This window comes from Salmo salar, chromosome 18 (genome assembly GCF_965601325.2).
Source record: "Salmo salar chromosome 18, fSalSal1, whole genome shotgun sequence".
NCBI classification, from domain to species: domain Eukaryota; kingdom Metazoa; phylum Chordata; class Actinopteri; order Salmoniformes; family Salmonidae; genus Salmo; species Salmo salar.
In genome coordinates, this window is record NC_138308.1 from 91141823 (window position 1) to 91157063 (window position 15241).

Below are 15241 nucleotides of genomic sequence, written 5' to 3' on the forward strand. Positions count from 1 at the left end.
CCTAGATCTGAATGAAAGAAATAATCTTATTAAATACTTTTTTCTTTACATAGTTGAATGTGCTGACAACAAAAATCACACAAAAATAATCAATGGAAATCCAATTTATCAACCCATGGAGGTCTGGATTTGGAGTCACACTCAAAATTAAAGTGGAAAACCACACTACAGGCTGATCCAGCTTTGATGGAATGTCCTTAAAACAAGTCAAAATGAGGCTCAGTAGTGTGTGTGGCCTCCACGTGCCTGTATGACCTCCCTACAACGCCTGGGCATGCTCCTGATGAGGTGGCGGATGGTCTCCTGAGGGATCTCCTCCCAGACAGGTCTGGGGAACGGGCGGGCCAGTCCATAGCATCAATGCCTTCCTCTTGCAGGAACTGCTGACACACTCCAGCCACATGAGGTCTAGCATTGTCTTGCATTAGGAGGAACCCAGGGCCAACCGCACCAGCATATGGTCTCACAAGGGGTCTGAGGATCTCATCTCGGTACCTAATGGCAGTCAGGCTACCTCTGGCAAGCACATGGAGGGCTGTGCGGCCCCCCAAAGAAATGCCACCCCACACCATGACTGACCCACCGCCAAACCGGTCATGCTGGAGGATGTTGCAGGCAGCAGAACGTTCTCCACGGCGTCTCCAGACTGTCACGTCTGTCACATGCTCAGTGTGAACCTGCTTTCATCTGTGAAGAACACAGTGGCGAATTTACCAATCTTGGTGTTCTCTGGCAAATGCCAAACGTCCTGCACGGTGTTGGGCTGTAAGCACAACCCCCACCTGTGGACGTCGGGCCCTCATACCACCCTCATGGAGTCTGTTTCTGATCGTTTGAGCAGACACATGCACATTTGTGGCCTGCTGGAGGTCATTTTGCAGGGCTCTGGCAGTGTTTCTCCTGCTCCTCCTTGCACAAAGGCGGAGGTAGCGGTCCTGCTGCTGGGTTGTTGCCCTCCTACGGCCTCCTCCACGTCTCCTGATGTACTGGCCTGTCTCCTGGTAGCGCCTCCATGCTCTGGACACTACGCTGACAGACACAGCAAACCTTCTTGCCACAGCTCGCATTGATGTGCCATCCTGGATGAGCTGCACTACCTGAGCCACTTGTGTGGGTTGTAGACTCCGTCTCATGCTACCACTAGAGTGAAAGCACCGCCAGCATTCAAAAGTGACCCTAACATCAGCCAGGAAGCATAGGAACTGAGAAGTGGTCTGTGGTCCCCACCTGCAGAACCACTCCTTTATTGGGGGTGTCTTGCTAATGTCCACCTGTTGTCTATTCCATTTGCACAACAGCATGTGAAATTTATTGTCAATCAGTGTTGCTTCCTAAGTGGACAGTTTGATTTCACAGAAGTGTGATTGACTTGGAGTTACATTGTGTTGTTTAAGTGTTCCCTTTATTATTTTGAGCAGTGTATTTATATTCTGGACTCTGACATTGCTCGTTCTGACATTTCTTAATGTATTTTTTAGGGGGTGTATTCGAACAAAAACATTTTATTTGGGGTGTATTCATTAGTCGTATTACGTTGCAAAACATTTAGCAAAAAAATAGTTTCTACTGGAGAAATTTAGCTAGGTCTCTCGTTCCGTTTACATCCGTTTGGTTGCTAGAGTAAAAGGTAACTGGTTCAAACGTTTTGCAACCGACTGACTAATTAACAGCCTACACCCCTGGACTTTTCCAATAAGAAATACAGTTGATACAGTAAATTTCCTTTAAAATCCTGATATGTTCTAGGCTATTTTGAGACTAAGGAACATCAAGTCTTGGCAGAATGTTTTGCAACGGCATGTTCATATTTTTGTGAGACATTACACTGGGCGCGTTTCCTTGATGGAATTTATACTTATGGTTGCCTTTCCTAGAACGGCCAAATAGATGACATGCAGAGACACCATGCAGAGAGTCCGTATGCCTCAACGATCGACAGAAGGGAAGCACTGCTCTTGGATCAGCATTCTCCCTTTCCAATCTTACCTTAACATTAGAATGATTACACAATACTGACAATTGATCAGTTACTACAGAGATATCACCTATGGCTACAAATATTGAGGAAGCTTATTCTAGTGCTGACACTATAATAACGCAATAAATCAAGATTGGGCACATCATTGAGCAGGTTACACATGAAATATATTGGAGGACAAAAAGACAGTAGCGTACAAATAAATACAACTGAATTGACAGGAAATTGATTTCAATATCATTCAAATCAGTGGAGGCCGCTGAGGGGAGGATAGCTCATAATGCTGGAGTGGAGTATAATGGCTGGAATTGAGTGAAAGGAATGGAATCAAACAGGAAACCATGTTTTTGACTCCAGTCCATTTACTCCAGTCCAGCCATTATGAGCCGCTCTCTCCCCTCAGCGGCCTCCACTGATTCGAATATATAGGTCTGTGTAGCCTATAGTGTATTTATCTTTTAATAAAGTCATCTTGGTTTTCATTTGAATGTTCTTTACATCCTTCGGTTGTTATGGAAAGAAATGGGCCACTTATATTTGTAGTCACTCGCTAGGTTTCCATGGTGACAGATTTTCATGTAAATATTCTCAGATCGGCATAGAAAACCCAACATGCACATTTTCCCACCAGAGACGTTTACATCAAATTGATTTTGCGGTTAAATTCCCATGTATGGAATAACATTTAAATGGTTTCCGTCGCATTTTTTACTTTTATTTTTTCACAGAAAAGGGAGCTTTATATAGAGAGTACGCCCACTCCAGTATTGTCACGTATAACCTACTTTAGATTATGGACAAAAGTGGAATAATTTATTTGTCAAAACGGCAGCCAAGCATCGATAATCAATAATGCCACCAGAATAATTCCTCGATATTTATTGGAACGGAGCATCAAACTCATCACCATGCACTTCCACCACCCTGTGAATTTCATCCTTTATTTCATCTGTAGCCTAATGAACTGCATGGTTTCCTGACGAGTCGTAGCGCGTGACTCACAAGTTTAGTTCGATATGGCTATTATATCGATATGATTTGCGCATAAAAGTTTCCACCGCTTTTCTTGAATAATTCATTTTACCGACAGATCCCACCTTGGCCAGCGTATTTGTTTTGACGAAATTTGAACATTTCACCTGAAACCGTTCAGTTTCCATCAGGACATGTGTTAGGAAACCCGGCCCAGGTCAATGAATAAAACAAGATTTGTAAGGTATAAATAGCCCTCATTTTGTGAGCCCATACAAAACTACTTTAATGATTAGCAGTAGCCTTGGCCTAAATGGTTTATAAGGACCTATATTAAACATCTTTATAAGTAGTTTATAAATGTGAATAGAAGCTAACATTGACAAATGTGGGAGTATTGATTAATCAGTGAATAAATGTACTAATATTTCATTTTAAATGCTTTATTACAACGTGCTACCAATGTGGTTACATTATTTGATTGGCCATACAAACTATCAATAATACTTAATATGGCAACAATACATTCAATTCAGTAAGTGTAACATTCCTCATAACACCACCGTGCTAGCCAGTGATATACATGCAGCTCTGTGACCCATTTAAAAGTTCACCCCATCCCAGTGCTGACGAGGAATGTTCCATCAAATCTGTTCAGCAGGAGCGCAGAAGATCCACTGTCTTATAGGTGTCCATTCCAAGATCATTATTCCAGGCTCAATAGGCCTTTACATCCAGTTCTGATTTGCACCCCACCCCCCACATTTTTTTTTAATATATTTTTTTTTTAACACTGCACTTCTCCATTCTGGATCCATTCTAGATGTTCACTGTCGGAGGATTGGATCACTGTAGTTTTCTCTGAGCGTTGGGTCCCTCTCCCACCAGCTGGCTGCCATCTAAAAACCAATACTTCTCTGATCAATACATCTGATGAGGTAATCAATATATTTATTCATGTGCTATAACATGATTAGGTAATCAATATATGTATTGCCGTGATAACATGATTAGGATGATCAGGTAATCAATATATTTATTCATGTGCTATAACATGATTAGGTAATCCAATATATGTATTGATGTGATTTATTATGATTAGGATGATCAGGTATCATGTTACAGTTAGTTACCTGGTGTTGAGGTAGAGGAGAAAATGAAGAGAACAGATGACTAAAGGTTAAAAAAAATAGTAATATTCCTGAGGCGTAGGGAGAGACGAGTGCAGAAACCCTTACAAAGACTACGGTATTTTAAACGCAGTGATTGCTGCATACTGCAGTTTAACTGCAGTCTTTTTTCGTAAGGGAAGGATGAAGAGTGCATGAGCTTCCCTTTAATTCAACAATGCCTCTAGTAAGTGAAGTCCATTTGAACATTGACAGGGCATTTTCACAGGCCAATCCCCTCGAACGCTAAATACAACTGTAGATTGTATCACACACACTTACTGTGCGTGAGTCCGTGGTGGAACGTTCCGGGAGCGGTGCCGGTGACCAGGGCGTCTTTGGAATGTTGTGACTGGGTCAGTGTTCCCATGGTTCCTGGTCCGAAGGCAGAGAGCGGGAAACCCAGGGCATGGAGTAGAGGGATTCCAGGAAGACCTGGAGCAGGCAAGCTCAGCGCAGACACCTCGGAAACCTGCAAACAATAAAACAAACTATGGCACCCGATTCACTTTGTAGTGCACTTCATAGGGAAAAGGCTGCCATTTGGGACAAAGCCTATGACTTTCAGAATCCTGAACTAACAAATAAACCAAATGGCTTTATTCATCACAACTAGGGTTGCAAAATTCCTGGAACTTTCAATAAATTCCCTTGTTCTCCAGAAATCCTGGTTGGAGGATTCCGGATATTCTGCTTATTCTCTCCTGATTTTAGAACCGGGAATTCAGGAAAACCTGTGAATTTATTGAAAGTTGCCCTAACTTTACAACCCTAATCACAAACACATTATAATGCATTCTACACATCTGTCAACTTTAAATAATGTGGTTACCCGTTTCTTCTTCTTCTGTGGTGGAGGAGGGTGGCCGTTCTGGAGTGAAAGGTCCGGCATCACTGCTAGGTGCCCCTGGGAAATGTAGTCTTTGTGGATGTGGACTTGCGCCTGGTCAGCTAGCACGGTCAGAGGAGACTGGGAGTGAGTGTTCGGCTGAGGGTGTGTGTTTGCGGTTGTTGACTGAGCATGTGTGTTGGCATTGGCTGACATGCTGACAGGCACAGGCTTCAAATCATCGTAGGGGGTCAACACAGCGGTGGGGAAACCAAAATCAGCCCTGCAACTCTCCTCCCCCCACAGCTCAGCTAGCTCCTCCTTCACAACCCCTAAAGAGGGGGGTGTGAGGATGCGACCCTGGTCCAGAGAGTCATCTAGATTCTGGGGGGTTGTGGATACGCCTGAGCCCAGAAGAGGTGATCCGTTCTGGGGTTGAACTCCTAGGAAAACCTGAGGCTCCACAGGCCCACTGGAGGTCCCTGGAAGAGTCGGCCCACTGCCCAAAGAGGACTGTTTCTTCTCCGACTTCAACTTCCTCTTCACTCTGTGGGAGGGAACACATTTTCCTTCACTAGATTTACTAATTGCACTCCTTACAAAAATTACTTTTTGCATCTGTGTGATGCAGTCACAGAGAGTCATGCAGAGCTATAGGGAGTACAGGCTTTAGCTCCAGCCCAGCAGCAACACCCTGGTTCAGCTAATAAAGAGTTTGGTGGATGCTACCAAAGAGATCTTATGGAGAAGGTATTATAATTCCTAATTCTATGGATGATACTTACTGCTGTAGAGGTGCAGTGGGGCAATGGACTCTTCTACTCTCCTTCAGCAGCACTCTGAGGAACCAAAACACTAGTAAAAAATGCATGAACAAGTAAACAGGAATATTTCAAGGGTGTGCCTGTGTGTGTGTGTGTGTGTGTGTGTGTGTGTACCTGGGCTGCATCCAGCCTTTAGGCCAGAGGGGTTTGATCTCTGTGTCCAAGAAAGCTTTCAGGAAGTCCTCCGGTCCCTGCGTCTCAGTTTTCCCTTTCTCCACTTCGAATCTGTCCATCCGCACCAGAACCGCACTGCACAGGCACTCCCTATCGGGCAAGATAGGAAAGTCACCGTAGCTGTTTATACGTACGTGTGTGTGTGTGTGTGTGTGTGTGTGTGTGTGTGTGTGTGTGTGTGTGTGTGTGTGTTGATAGAATGATGAGTGAACATTTAGACCATGAAAAACAAACCTGATCTCTTGGTTCCATCTGAATTTCTTCCTGGGGCCCACCACTCGTTTACCACTCCTCTCCTCCCCCTCCTCTTCTGATCCTGTGTTCTCCTTCTGTTCTCGCTCTTTACTCTCCTCCACCATCCTGGAACGGTCAGAGACAGCCAACACCGGGGCGGGTTAGCGCGGCAGCCAGCCACACCCGGGCGGGTTAGCGCGGCAGCCAGCCACACCCGGGCGGGTTAGCGCGGCAGCCAGCCACACCCGGGCGGGTTAGCGCGGCAGCCAGCCACACCCGGGCGGGTTAGCGCGGCAGCCAGCCACACCCGGGCGGGTTAGCGCGGCAGCCAGCCACACCCGGGCGGGTTAGCGCGGCAGCCAGCCACACCCGGGCGGGTTAGCGCGGCAGCCAGCCACACCCGGGCGGGTTAGCGCGGCAGCCAGCCACACCCGGGCGGGTTAGCGAGATCACTCCAAGTGGCACATTAAGTTGACTATGATTTATTATGTTCTGTGTGTTGACGATAGTTGCCATGGTGACGTACTTAGCGGCCCTGGCCTGGGCGTGGGCCTGGCAGTCGTCGTGGTAACGGGAGATCTGTTCCGGCATCACCTTGTCGATTGCCTGCCTCAACCTCTGGAGAGGCTCCTCCTAAACCACACAGACAACCATTTGTTCCTGAACACACACACACACACAGAGACACACACAGAGAGGACGAGCCATCCTGTGTTACCTGCTTCAGCAGTAGTTTCTTGACCCGTTTCAGCAGTGTGTCTCTGCTGCAGGGGAGGAATGAGGCAAGGTGTGTGTACACCTTAGAACGCACCTGGCCACTCACATCTCTGCACTGCAGCTCAATGCTGAGGACCACACACACACATCCATTACTCATAAGGATGAACATCGTTATGGGACTTGTATAACTAAATGTTTTTGATAGTAGTTTAAACATGAATCCAAACCAAGTGACTTACTCCAGCAGGATGGTGTTGACCTCTGGGGTGAAGAACTTGACCTTTGACTCTCCCTCCAACCCCTTAGCAGCCTGAACATGATCAACCAATACATCAATCAATGTGGCGCTCAAAAACATAAGGGCACAGCATAACACAGCATAACGCAAAGCCCAGTGTCCGGTACCATACCAGGGCCAGGTCTTGAGTTCTCTTCTCCATGGCTGGTGACAGACCTTCAGGCAGGGGAGTGGGCTGTGACAGGGGCTGGACCTGTGGGCCAGAGACTGGCTGTGGCTGTGTAGATGGTTTTGGGGCCTGGGGTTTGGAGATGGACTCAGGGACAAGGTCAATCTGGTCCTGGGGTTGAGGGACAGGGTCGATGGGGGTCTGGGTGTGGCTCTCCAGGGTGGAAGCAGAGGAGTCACAACCTGCACCGCCACAGCGTCCTGGAGGAACAGTATATAGTGGATTATATTGTATGTTGTGATTATTGGACTTCAAATGTACCATTATCAACACAAAACAAATGTCCATGAAAATGGACAATAAAGTATGGTAGAGTATCAAACCGTTTACTTCCTTGTAGGCCAAGGTCTTGGCGCTGACATCCTGATTGGTTGAGGTCATGGCGACGACTACCTGATTGGCCAGCGTCTCAGCGGAGGCGTCCAATAGGGTGTCTAGATCGAGGTCAAAGTCCACAGTGCTGGCTGCCTGGAGAAACGCCCTGTCATTGGTCGATCCAATCAAGCTGAGCAGAGGGTCCGCCATGTTGGCGCCGCATCCAGCAGGGTCTGCAGAAACATAGGGGGTTGTGGGTAGTGAAGTCTTCTCCAGATCGAACTTCTGTTGCTCTCCCTCTTTCTCTCTTTTTAGTTTCTCTTTGTCTTTCTGTTTCTGGAACTTTCTCAACATGTCTGTGACACTCAGAGGACCAGCAGGCTTCTTCTTCTTCTTCTTCGGTTTCTCCTCCCACATGTTCTTGTCAGGTAGAACACTGGGGAAGAGAGGGCGCACAGAGAGAGAGAGAGGGCGCACAGAGAGAGAGAGGGGGCGCACAGAGAGAGAGAGGGGGCGCACAGAGAGAGAGAGGGGGCGCACAGAGAGAGGGCGCACAGAGAGAGAGAGGGGGCGCACAGAGAGAGAGAGGGGGCGCACAGAGAGAGAGAGGGGGCGCACAGAGAGAGAGAGAGGGCGCACAGAGAGAGAGAGGGGGCGCACAGAGAGAGAGAGGGGGCGCACAGAGAGAGAGAGGGGGCGCACAGAGAGAGAGAGAGGGCGCACAGAGAGAGAGAGAGGGCGCACAGAGAGAGAGAGGGGGAGAGAGAGAGGGCGCACAGAGAGAGAGAGGGAGAGAGAGAGAGAGGGGGCGCACACAGAGAGAGAGGGGGCGCACACAGAGAGAGAGGGGGCGCACACAGAGAGAGAGGGGGCGCACACAGAGAGAGAGGGGGCGCACACAGAGAGAGAGGGGGCGCACACAGAGAGAGAGGGCGCACAGAGAGAGAGAGGGCGCACAGAGAGAGAGAGGGCGCACAGAGAGAGAGGGGGCGCACAGAGAGAGAGGGGGCGCACACAGAGAGAGGGGGCGCACACAGAGAGAGAGGGGGCGCACACAGAGAGAGAGGGGGCGCACACAGAGAGAGAGGGGGCGCACACAGAGAGAGAGGGGGCGCACACAGAGAGAGAGGGGGCGCACACAGAGAGAGAGGGGGCGCACACAGAGAGAGAGGGGGCGCACACAGAGAGAGAGGGGGCGCACACAGAGAGAGAGGGGGCGCACACAGAGAGAGAGGGGGCGCACACAGAGAGAGAGGGGGCGCACACAGAGAGAGAGGGGGCGCACACAGAGAGAGAGGGGGCGCACACAGAGAGAGAGGGGGCGCACACAGAGAGAGAGGGGGCGCACACAGAGAGAGAGGGGGCGCACACAGAGAGAGAGGGGGCGCACACAGAGAGAGAGGGGGCGCACAGAGAGAGAGAGGGGGCGCACAGAGAGAGAGAGGGGGCGCACAGAGAGAGAGAGGGGGCGCACAGAGAGAGAGAGGGGGCGCACAGAGAGAGAGAGGGGGCGCACAGAGAGAGAGAGGGGGCGCACAGAGAGAGAGAGGGGGCGCACAGAGAGAGAGAGGGGGCGCACAGAGAGAGAGAGGGGGCGCACAGAGAGAGAGAGGGGGCGCACAGAGAGAGAGAGGGGGCGCACAGAGAGAGAGAGGGGGCGCACAGAGAGAGAGAGGGGGCGCACAGAGAGAGAGAGGGGGCGCACAGAGAGAGAGAGGGGGCGCACAGAGAGAGAGGGGGCGCACAGAGAGAGAGAGGGCGCACAGAGAGAGAGAGGGCGCACAGAGAGAGAGAGGGCGCACAGAGAGAGAGAGGGGGCGCACAGAGAGAGAGAGGGGGCGCACAGAGAGAGAGAGGGGGCGCACAGAGAGAGAGAGGGCGCACAGAGAGAGAGAGGGCGCACAGAGAGAGAGAGGGCGCACAGAGAGAGAGAGGGGGCGCACAGAGAGAGAGAGGGCGCACAGAGAGAGAGAGGGCGCACAGAGAGAGAGAGGGCGCACAGAGAGAGAGAGGGCGCACAGAGAGAGAGAGGGGGCGCACAGAGAGAGAGAGGGGGCGCACAGAGAGAGAGAGGGGGCGCACAGAGAGAGAGAGGGGGCGCACAGAGAGAGAGAGGGCGCACAGAGAGAGAGGGAGAGTAAATGGACAATCTATGATCTACAGTTGTCAATCAACTGATCATGGATCAGTCAGTCTCTCACCCCGTGTTTGACACTGTGGTGTTTTCAGTCGCCACCTGTCCATCGTATTTCCTCCTCTTCAGCTTCACTTCTCCCCCTTCCTTCCTGCGTTTCTGGAACAAAACAAAGAATGATGTCTGAACTGGAACATTTTCTATTCACAAATGCAAAACAGTTATGATCATACATATTGGCCACGTCCCAAATAGAACCCTATTCAGAGACCACTCTGGCCAAAAGTAGTACACTATAGACGGAGTAGGGTGCTATTTGGAACGGGACGCAGCCATAGAGATTTAATTACCTTAGGGGGCTTGGGTTGTTGGTTCTTGGTCATGAAGTCGTCGTCTGTCTCCGTATCAGAGGCCTGGCGGAACTGGAGCGGTCCAGAGTTCACATAGAACCCGCCCAGCTTAGTGTTCAGAGAGGCTGGGACCAACTCATCATACTGCAGCGAGGACAGGAGGGGGCGATATTACAATACTATACAAATGCTAACAAGTATTTTAAAATTATAAATGGTAAATATTTATACAATACTGAGAGATAAGTATCCAGGCAACTATAACATGGTAAACTGAACCAGGAGAACCGTGGTAAACTGAACCAGGAGAACCGTGGTAAACTGAACCAGGAGAACCGTGGTAAACTGAACCAGGAGAACCGTGGTAAACTGAACCAGGAGAACCGTGGTAAACTGAACCAGGAGAACCGTGGTAAACTGAACCAGGAGAACCGTGGTAAACTGAACCAGGAGAACCGTGGTAAACTGAACCAGGAGAACCGTGGTAAACTGAACCAGGAGAACCGTGGTAAACTGAACCAGGAGAACCGTGGTAAACTGAACCAGGAGAACCGTGGTAAACTGAACCAGGAGAACCGTGGTAAACTGAACCAGGAGAACCGTGGTAAACTGAACCAGGAGAACCGTGGTAAACTGAACCAGGAGAACCGTGGTAAACTGAACCAGGAGAACCGTGGTAAACTGAACCAGGAGAACCGTGGTAAACTGAACCAGGAGAACCGTGGTAAACTGAACCAGGAGAACCGTGGTAAACTGAACCAGGAGAACCGTGGTAAACTGAACCAGGAGAACCGTGGTAAACTGAACCAGGAGAACCGTGGTAAACTGAACCAGGAGAACCGTGGTAAACTGAACCAGGAGAACCGTGGTAAACTGAACCAGGAGAACCGTGGTAAACTGAACCAGGAGAACCGTGGTAAACTGAACCAGGAGAACCGTGGTAAACTGAACCAGGAGAACCGTGGTAAACTGAACCAGGAGAACCGTGGTAAACTGAACCAGGAGAACCGTGGTAAACTGAACCAGGAGAACCGTGGTAAACTGAACCAGGAGAACCGTGGTAAACTGAACCAGGAGAACCGTGGTAAACTGAACCAGGAGAACCGTGGTAAACTGAACCAGGAGAACCGTGGTAAACTGAACCAGGAGAACCGTGGTAAACTGAACCAGGAGAACCGTGGTAAACTGAACCAGGAGAACCGTGGTAAACTGAACCAGGAGAACCGTGGTAAACTGAACCTACAGCCTCGGAGTTGTCGATGAAAGAGTCTTCGTTGTCATAACCATAGCCTATATCCACTAGATCCTGAATGCGATCCTTCTTACGCTTGTTCCCACATCCCTGGAGAGAGAAAAAAAACGAGAGCAAAAGAGTACACGAGAGACAAAGACAAAGACAGGGGGTTTATCAAGGCAATAATAAGGCATTAAAACTAAGACATTGCATGCATTCCAAATGGCACCCTAATCCCTAAAGATCTGGTCAAACGTAGTGCACTATATAGGGAATAGGGTCCCATAGGGCTCTGGTCAAAAGTAGTGCACTAGATAGGGAATAGGGTGCCATTTGGGACATAAACAATATTTAAACAGTCTTAAGGCCAGGCACCACACACTAATAAATAAAAAAAATGTATCACATCACAATACTCTTTTACCAATTTAATGTGGACAGAATACTTTTCTTTGTATAATTTTTTTCTGAAATATTGTATTTAAGTGCACAGATCAGGTGACAATTAAATATGCACATATTTGCATATCAGGCAAATAAAATAAAAAATGTACACTGGATGAAGTCAGCCTAAACCTTTTGGTTTCATTTTGTTACGAAATGCCCCAACCGGATCTAAACAGTGTTGAAAATATTATTTTCATCTTTCAATGTTTAAAATAAGAGAGAGAAGGTACTTAAAATATATTTTTTGTAAATTTTTTTGATGAAAACATCACTGAGAATAAACACTTAACATATAAACAATTCCCTATGTACAAGTCTGGAGAATATGTCAAAGGATAAACACACAACATTTGCTGAATGCTTCAAAGGCTGAGAAATGTGTTGGCATGTGCATAGAATGGTTAAAGACAAGGACACTTAATTCAGACTGCTAAACACCATCTCTTCAAAGTCAGTTACTACCTATAGTCCAGGTTGTAACGTTTTCTATGAAAAGGGCTTTTAAAAATGGTGTGATTGTTTTAAGTACCTTATTTAACAGAAAGAAAGATGAAAATAATATTTTCAACACTCTTCTCTGCTGAGCTTAGAAAGTATGGATATCCATTATGTGGTTACAATTCATGGAATTTTGATTACAGTTGTATGATAAACTAACAAAAATATACATTTATCAACTTTTTTTTGGGGGGGGGGGGGTAACTCCTTTATGGACCAAAAAAAAGTCATTATGTATGTAAAATGTAATTTTAGCTGGTGGTGCCTGGCCATAATAGTATTAGACTTGTAAAACCAAATAATAATATTCAACTCCGCTAACATATTTATCCTCGAATCTCCTGGCAATAGCTTCAAGTTGATCCTTCTCTCTGTTCTCCTGCTCAATGGTGTTTGGTACACCTTTATCTGAAACGCTCTTCTGGAAAATAGTGCCTTTGTTAGTTGCGTCAATGAAACGTATTTAGGATAACACATTTGGCTAGTTTCCTTGTTGATTTAGCATTCATAATTGATCGGTCTAAATCTTTTAATCAATTACACCAATTCTATCTGAACGGAGCGTCTTTCTTTCTCACCTTTTTGTAAACAAGTTCAGGGTAGTAGAATTCAGGACACCTATGCTGGTCTGGTTCAAACAGGGTCAGGACAAAGCGTTCTGTCGTAACCAGTTTGGTTGAACTACCCTGAGAAGACGAGATCGATGTGGCTACAGGTTGTTTGGTTAGACTTCCCCAGGAAGATGAGGTCGACGCAGCTACTGGCGTAACGGTGACCGCCTCTTTAGGGGGTAACGCTGGTTTAACCACCACGGCTGACTGCAAGGGGACATTACTGGACAGAGTAGTCAGTTGAACTCTTCGTGGTTCGGCCATGGCAGCGAACAATAGACTATCGGAACATCCGCGTCCCGCTGAACTAGTAGCTGACCAAATAACTTCAACAGACACAACTCCCCGCCCCTAATCAGCAGCAGCAGGTGTTCGTTTGAATTTCACCTGGGCTGCGTTCAGTACGATACAACGTATTGTAACCAGAGAGGAAGAGGTGAAGCGAGAGGATATCTGCCCTCTCATTGGCTAGAATGGTCTGACCTGATCTCACCTGCAGTCAATCATTTGGGAAACACTCTTTACTTAGATACCTAAGTGACTTTTTTTCGTAGCAGGTTATGAGACTAAGGTTAAGGTTAGTAAAAGGGTCAGTGTTAGTGAAAATGTTTACCTAACCTGCAACGAAAATCCTTTTTTTATCAAAGTGCTATGAAAAGAGTGTGTCCCTTCAATAATTGAGGACATGTATTTCCATTGTTAGAGAGTTCAATCAGCTATCTTGTCAATATAATTCCAGTGGAGGCTGCTGAGGGGAGGACAGCTCATAATAATGGCTGGAACGGAGCAAATGGAATGGCATCAAACACCATGGAAACCATGTGTTTAATGTATTTTATATAATTTAACTTATTCCGCTCCAGCCATTACCACGAGCCCATCCTCCCCAATTAAGGTTCCACCAACCTCCTGTGAAATAATAGAATGTCGTTGCTGCAACGTTCAATTAAACGGAAACGGTGCTGTTCTGAATGACCAGTTGAAAAAACGGGGAAGGGGTTGGGTTGTGGGTTGGGGAAATTCTTTTTCGTTGGAGTTTTATGGCGGTGTCACCTATCAGGCTGGAGTTTGATGTTCTAAATTCTGCACTCTAGTCCAAGGTTTCTAACACTTTTTTGTTGTTGTCTAGGGACACCCCACCCCAGGCAAACCGGCGACCAAGGGACATCCATTATATGTTAGAATGATGTGAATGATAATGGCAAGTAGAAGAAGTAATCACCATTTAAAAATGAATAGATTTAGTAGACGGTTTCATTATTTTGACCGCCCCACAGTTCACTGGAAGAGGAAGTGCAAACTATAACATAGTATATTAGCTAGGAAGGTATCTGTGGCAATTTAGAGAAAATGTTGCTGTTGCAAAGCACATTTTCTGCAATTCTGCAAATGTTTCTATTGAGCAGAGTTTTTTTGTACAGTTTTGAAGCTTATTTCTAGCAATTCTTCACAGTTTGGCATGGAGCTGAGAGGAAAGTTTGCAGTTTTATAGCTAATTTCCAGCAATTCTATGCATTTTGACATGGCGTTCCTTTGCTCAAACATTATAACAAAATCAACAGGCATCAATTCTCCCTGACTGTCTAGCTTTTATTTGATTGTTAGTTCTTGAAGATGGTATTATAAAATTATATATATATATATATATATATATATATATATATATATATATATATATATATATATATATATATATATATGTATATAGTTCAATATCTTTTCGGCATGCTTTCTATCCGGTTTTGGTTGTTTAAGATCACACTGAAACAGTTTTCCATCCAAAAAATGTCCACTTACCAGCCAGCCTAAGTATTTTCTATGCAAAAAAAACATATAATTAGCTCCCAATAACTGTAATTTCCTCCATATTAAGGGGATAGATCGAGATTAGCCAATGAAGCCATTTATTTACTTCCCCAGAGTTGGATAAACAGGAACAGCTAGCATGCTAACTGTTCTTGTAGACTTCCAGTCATTGCGCTAACGCTAGTTAGGATTGGGACGTGAAACTACCTCTATGTTCCTTCATACTGGACACAGAGACATACATTTTTTATCCACGATGGTGTCTTGTTGTAGCTAGCGATATTCATAAAATAACGATTTGTCATATAAAATAATACCCCCCAAAAATCGCATACCCCCTGCAGTAACTCCACAGACCCCAGTTTGAAAACCCCTACTCTAGTCTACATGAATGGAGGAAAGAAATTATTGCTGATTTAATTACAGTTTGTTCAGGATGGATTTTGAGAGAGGTGAAGAGGGTAAAGCTTATACCAAGG

General features: G+C 46.6%; 1 protein-coding gene across 1 annotated transcript; it reads right to left on the bottom strand.

Moving 5' to 3' along the window:
* Positions 1–3377: 3377 nt before the first annotated feature.
* On the bottom strand, positions 3378–13306 carry ubn1 (ubinuclein 1). The gene is made up of 16 exons (XM_045701589.2): positions 12924–13306; positions 12668–12766; positions 11410–11508; positions 10167–10310; positions 9884–9975; positions 7691–8118; positions 7311–7567; positions 7140–7210; positions 6899–7025; positions 6707–6813; positions 6181–6306; positions 5887–6036; positions 5734–5787; positions 4952–5495; positions 4402–4591; positions 3378–3849 (listed from the first exon to the last, which is right to left on the bottom strand). Exons 1-16 carry the CDS (start codon positions 13218–13220, stop codon positions 3797–3799), a joined length of 2838 nt encoding a protein of 945 aa, XP_045557545.2. The 5' UTR covers positions 13221–13306; the 3' UTR covers positions 3378–3796.
* Positions 13307–15241: the final 1935 nt, after the last annotated feature.